Source organism: Gymnoscopelus braueri (genome assembly GCF_963280865.1).
Source record: "Gymnoscopelus braueri genome assembly, chromosome: 10".
Taxonomy (NCBI): Eukaryota; Metazoa; Chordata; class Actinopteri; order Myctophiformes; family Myctophidae; genus Gymnoscopelus; species Gymnoscopelus braueri.
In genome coordinates, this window is record NC_137611.1 from 10,981,207 (window position 1) to 10,987,273 (window position 6,067).

At 41.1% G+C, this 6,067-nt stretch overlaps 3 protein-coding genes across 3 annotated transcripts; all 3 read right to left on the reverse strand.

Moving 5' to 3' along the window:
* Positions 1–1,546: 1,546 nt before the first annotated feature.
* LOC308092984 (histone H2B-like) lies at positions 1,547–1,936 on the reverse strand (the record flags this gene model as incomplete). The annotated part of the gene is made up of 1 exon (XM_080439169.1): positions 1,547–1,936. The coding sequence occupies one exon, from the start codon at positions 1,934–1,936 to the stop codon at positions 1,547–1,549; it is 390 nt and encodes a 129-aa protein (XP_080295295.1).
* A 1,424-nt stretch (positions 1,937–3,360) lies between these two features.
* LOC308093005 (histone H4) lies at positions 3,361–3,672 on the reverse strand (the record flags this gene model as incomplete). The annotated part of the gene is made up of 1 exon (XM_080439190.1): positions 3,361–3,672. The coding sequence occupies one exon, from the start codon at positions 3,670–3,672 to the stop codon at positions 3,361–3,363; it is 312 nt and encodes a 103-aa protein (XP_080295316.1).
* A 1,565-nt stretch (positions 3,673–5,237) lies between these two features.
* Positions 5,238–5,858, reverse strand: LOC308092969 (histone H1-like; the record flags this gene model as incomplete). Its single annotated transcript, XM_080439150.1, has 1 exon — positions 5,238–5,858. The coding sequence occupies one exon, from the start codon at positions 5,856–5,858 to the stop codon at positions 5,238–5,240; it is 621 nt and encodes a 206-aa protein (XP_080295276.1).
* Positions 5,859–6,067: the final 209 nt, after the last annotated feature.

The following is a 6,067-nucleotide window of genomic DNA, read 5'->3' on the forward strand; positions in this document are numbered from 1 at the left end:
ACATGTGAGAGTTGGCAATGTAAAACAATTGAACACCGCTATAAACCGGGGGGACTTGGCACCATGACCGTCATGGTATGACAGCCGGCGTCATACCATGGTATGACAGTCATGTTTCAGGGCTATATCTGAGCCATTTCCTCGGTTCCGGGCGTCAACTAGCCAACCCCTTTTCTAGTATTTCACCCACTTTTCGCTTTAAAAAAATAAACACATGTAAAACTGTAATGTGACTAATCTCTATTTGATTCACTGCTACTTCAACTGTGTTCACTAGCTAGAACAATAAATTGATAGTAAACAGTATTTTGTTACAGGAGATACATGTGCCATTTAACTGTGCATACAGTTTACGCCACATAATACATTTAATTTAACTTGAGCTCTTTTAAGAGCCACACACTTTCTATATTAAGAGTTCCTCCTTATTAGCCCCTTTCTCCTCTTTACACTTATTTTCTGCAACAGCAGTTAATAATTGAATTGTATTTGTCATATCAGTATTTCATTTATAGCGTTTACAATGCATTATCATGCTTATGAGGTCAGATCACTCGCTATATGCGTGTGTGTATAACTACATAATGTGCATGTAGGTAAATATATGTACTATGTGTATACTATATATAGGCCACTCATTAATACAGTTAAATTGCCCACAATCACCCATTGGCTGGACAGAACTAAACATCACATCATACCCGATGCTTTTTAAAAATGTTTGTCTTTTAGGTTGAGTGTTTAAATGTAAGGTCTATTCTCCCATCGTATGGCAAATAGGCCTAGTTGCTTGCTTTTTTTTTATTTTTTATGTAATCGTCATTGGGTTCATGAAAGGCGCTATATAAATTTAAGCTGTCGTTATGGCGGTTCCAGCAATGCATAACGTTATCGTACTGTCTCCATGTTTTATCTAAAATCTAAAATTTTCTCCACTAGATAAAAATAGACTTTTGCTGTCCACTACATTGTTTTAAGTCAAGCCTGGTTACATCAAGGTCTATTTTGAATGAAGGACAATCAGCAGAAACGACTCCAGTCAAAATCAAGACAATCAATGGGACAATAGAATATGCAAAAGAGGAACCCTCATGGGGGGTGAGGTAGGCTACTCAAATCCTATTATAGTACTGTATGCTAATTTTACTTAGTGTCATTTGTGTCAGTAGCCAGTCTAGCCATCATGCAATACAACTAGCAGTTCTTTCTACAACTCAGTGGAGACAACACTTTCATTATTAGCAGGCAGTGTTGCGAGAGCGAGATGATGTTTTAAAGGCCCAAAAAAACAATTGTGAGTACAAAAAACGCTTTTGTGATCAGTTCATACAAATTGGCGGGGGGGAGGGGTGCAGTAAATTGAACTAAATGGCACAAGTAGCTATTGAGCTGATCTCTCGATTGGCCCCTATGTCAGTAAAGTATCCACTGTATTGTATAATAAATGCCCCAATTGAAATCTATAAAATAAAAAGGATTACATCTTTCTTGATAATATGGGTGGTCCTTAAAAGGACCTTTGTGTTTTCTTAGCAGACTATACAGTTTACTTGGCGCTGGTGTACTTGGTGACAGCCTTGGTGCCCTCAGACACTGCGTGCTTGGCCAGCTCACCGGGGAGCAGTAGGCGGACGGCGGTCTGGATCTCCCTGGACGTGATGGTGCGTTTCTTGTTGTAATTAGCCAGTTTGGAGGCTTCACCGGCGATGCGCTCAAAGATGTCGTTGACAAAAGAGTTCATGATGCCCATGGCCTTGGAAGAGATACCGGTATCAGGGTGGACCTGCTTCATGACCTTATAGATGTAGATGGCATAGCTCTCCTTCCTGGACTTTCTGCGTTTCTTACCGCCCTTGGTGGCTGTCTTGGTGACGGCTTTCTTGGAGCCCTTCTTGGGCGCTGGCTTGGCGGGCGCTGGCTTAGCGGGTTCAGGCATGGTTCTTTCTCAAAGAATTGTCAGAAAGTAGTGTGTAATAACTGCGTCGCACCAGTATTTATACCAGGCCAATGCAAATGAAGTGTGTTACTCCCAGCACATGATTGGTGGCACTGCTTATGTGACCCACAGAGGGAGGCGTCTTACACTGTCTTTGTTTCGGCATAATGCTTTCCCGCCTGCATCATCCATTTGTCCCGCTAAAATGTCTATTTGCTCTGTTTTTATTTGATTACTTATAGGCATTTTAACACAACACAAGACAAGAGCCATACTGATGTTATGTTTATATAATTGAAAATCCCAATAAATATATTGTTTAAAAAATGTAGACTACGGATAAAGTATAATAAACATTTAGGGTAAATCTATATTTTATTTGGAATTAATAGTTCTATTCCACGCTCCAATTTCAATCCAGTTGTAACACACTTTCTGTCGATGCATAATAATTGATCCATGTCCCTGACCAGTTGTACCACACAAAGGGTAAGGGTTTTGATTTGATCATGTTCATTATAGCTGGGATGAGTTAGGTCTTTGACTTCAAACACATACTTCTAGAACTCTATGATTTTATAGCATTGAAATAAACAGTCTCATATGGGCTAGCGGTTAGGACTCCTGATTATCACCCAGGCAAACCGTGTTCTACTCTCGGTTAGGGAACTCAATGTATTCCAAACTGAATCAGGGAGTATGACATGGTGCTGGCAAGTGTGTGAATTTAAACTGTTATAGTTAAAATAACAGTTTATACACATAGAAGCACGGTCAAATAAGTCACTCTGTAGACTAGACAGTATAGAAAATGCTGGACGAATTGACATTGGTTTCCCTATCTTAATCCTGACTATATAAAGCGTCTTATAACAATTAAATTCGTGTTATATTACTTATCCGCCTGGAATGTATTGTGTGTAGCTTGCTAGAAGATGTTCACAAGTTCAGTGTGCAAAGTGAGTTGTACACCCTCAACTTTTACTGTCTTGATAGTCAAGATTATGTGTTATAGAACAATAAGTGGCATGTTACATCATGGCCACAACAGTCTACTTTTCCTTGATCCAACCCTGCCCCCACTGAATAGCATACATATAAATGAAAAGACACAGGTTAACTTGGCTGTTTTTTAGCCGACTCACCCATTATAACTAACCCTAACGGTCGGGTTGGACTTATGAGCATATAATATATTGTATGGCATCCGCTCAGTGTGACCACTCAAACCGAGAAGCTCCAAGACAATGGTGTATATGTTGGAAATTTGTATTAAGACCGACCCCATGAATCACGGTTTATACATGGCAATGGGCTACTTCTGTGCCTAGAGTTGCTCATAATTCAATAATGGAATGAACTCTGAAGAGAAAGTGTGGGTGGCTCTTAAAAGAGCCTTTGGGTTGTTGGTAGAAGTCAGTCATTTATCCGCCGAAGCCGTACAGAGTGCGCCCCTGTCTCTTCAGAGCATAGACAACATCCATGGCTGTCACAGTCTTTCTCTTGGCGTGCTCGGTGTAGGTGACGGCGTCACGGATCACGTTCTCCAGGAAAACCTTGAGAACACCACGGGTCTCCTCGTAGATCAGACCGGAGATACGCTTCACACCGCCACGGCGAGCCAGACGGCGAATGGCGGGCTTAGTAATACCCTGGATGTTATCACGAAGCACTTTGCGATGGCGCTTGGCGCCTCCTTTTCCAAGACCTTTTCCACCTTTCCCTCGACCAGACATTTTAATACTGTTGGGTTATTGATGAATAAGATGTAACTGGTAATGTCGAAGCTATGTCTATTTATCTGTGTTCTGAGGACGTATAGGAAGACAGGCAGCCTGCTCTGCACTGGGCGTTGCCTAAAAAGCTGCAGCCCACCCCCTTTATTCTGTGTTCTACATGACAATGACCTCTCCAACGGTTATTTTGGGCATGGTTATAAAGCGGAGTGGAAGCAATCAACTATTCCCACTTATCCGGCAGTGTCTACAATGACGTTTAAAGAATACCTTATTATAAATAAAAACACTCAAAACATTTACATTATCACAGTCATGAGTAGGTTCACAGTCACAAAAAAAATACTCTCCAGACTTCAACATAAATAGTGAAAAAGATACATAATAAACAGTAATAGAGAAAAGTCATATCATTTATACTATTTGCTCATGACAAATAAATGTTACAAGTAGGCCTAGAGTAATTAGTAGCTGATATGATGTAGTAAAGACAGACTTCTCAGACAACAACACAACAGTATATCAATAGTAGTACAATGTAGGAGGATTTATCTATCTACACTGTTGTTTTATTTTAAAACAACGATGAAAACGGAATCCATGTTGACTGTGCAAAAGTTATATCTGATGTTACTGTTTAAACTTTGTGGTGCTGCTATTCTTGTCTCCCTTATAAAATAGAACATTTATTTCAATGTGAACATGGATAATCTATTCTAGATGTTCATTTTCACTGAGCTCTAGAATATTTCAAATGCATCACCTGGGGCTGAAGCAACTAAAATAGGCTAATGAGACCTTAAATCAATAAGACATTTAGAAAGTTCCACTTAAAACAGTGGACTCTATAATTAATATTTGTTTGGCTTTCATCCGTCTCCCTTGTCTTTTGTAATGGCTTCTAGGTAGGGGGTTATATTATAACAGCATGGCTTTCTGAGTTTGTCCTTACCCTTCACACTTGCAAGTAACCTAGAAGTGTTTTTTTTCCTCCCCAGTTTTTGTTACTGAATTTATTAATTGAATCTGAGAGACTTATATGTTTTTCAAATCATTTATTTAGGGATCTATGTATATAAATGTAGATGTATACTATGCATTGCTGTGTACATTAGGTGTACTCAAATACATTTTGAATGCATTTCTTTATTGTACTTCTACATTGGGTTATTGCTGGTTTTACTTAAAGGGCCATATCAACCATTTGCATATAATTGGTCCTATTGGTCATTCATTGTAATATGGTATATTTTTTCTCTGGCACTACTCCATGTAATTAGATAGCAAAACCAAATAATGAAGGGTTAATATACATTTAGCAAACGGTTATCATGGGGCGGGGGGGGTCATTTCAGAGGAAAGCCTCAAGCCTTTCCTTTAAAAAATAAAAAGTGATGGTGGAGACAGGAACTTGCAGGAGAACTGGGTAGAAATAGCTAAACACCAAAACATGTTACCAATGGTTTATAGTCGTGAAAATGAGGAAATACAAACCCTTATAAAAAGTTTTGGTTGGCTCTTAAAAGAGCCTTTTGTGGATAACGGTGGAATAGGTTTATAACAGTTTACTTCTTTTTGAGAGCTGCCTTGGGTTTGGCAACCTTCTTGGCTGGGGCTTTCTTGGCTGCTGCGGGCTTCTTGGCTACTTTCTTGGGACTCTTGACTGCTTTCTTCGGACTTTTAGCTGCTACCTTCTTTGCGGCAGGCTTCTTGGCTTTCTTCGGCGATTTCTTCGCGGCTACAGGCTTCTTTGCTGCCACCTTCTTCTTTGGCTTTTTAGCCGCGACGGGTTTCTTGGCAACAGCGGGCTTCTTTGCTTTGACAGCTTTCTTAACAGCAGGCTTCTTCGCTTTTACTGTTACAACTTTCTTGTTCATCTTGAAAGAGCCAGATGCTCCGGTACCTTTGGTCTGAACCAGAGTGCCTTTTGCTACCAGGCTCTTGACGGCGATCTTGACGCGGGCCTTGTTCTTCTCCACATCGTAGCCGCCGGCAACAAGAGCTTTCTTGACCGCAGCCAGGGACACACCGCTCCGTTCCTTGGAGGCGGACACGGCCTTGACGACAAGCTCAGCGACGCTGGGGCCGGTCTTCTTGGGTCGGGGAGCTGCCTTCTTCTTGGCGGCCTTGGCCGGAGCCGGAGCCGGAGCCGGAGCTGGAGCTGGAGCTGGTGCGACTTCTGCCATGATTCTATCAGATTCGGGTAGCAGCTTGTCTTGGTACGGTAGACTAGACTGGTGGCGAACACAGGGAAGGGGCTGGACTTAAACACAACATGAGAACCATGTAGAGTCATCGCACACAGAGCCCCTCTTCTCTAGGAGGCTTAATGTGCCACTTGTGTTTTCTCCTCGACAAAAACAAGATATTATAAACGACTGTGTATATTATAAAA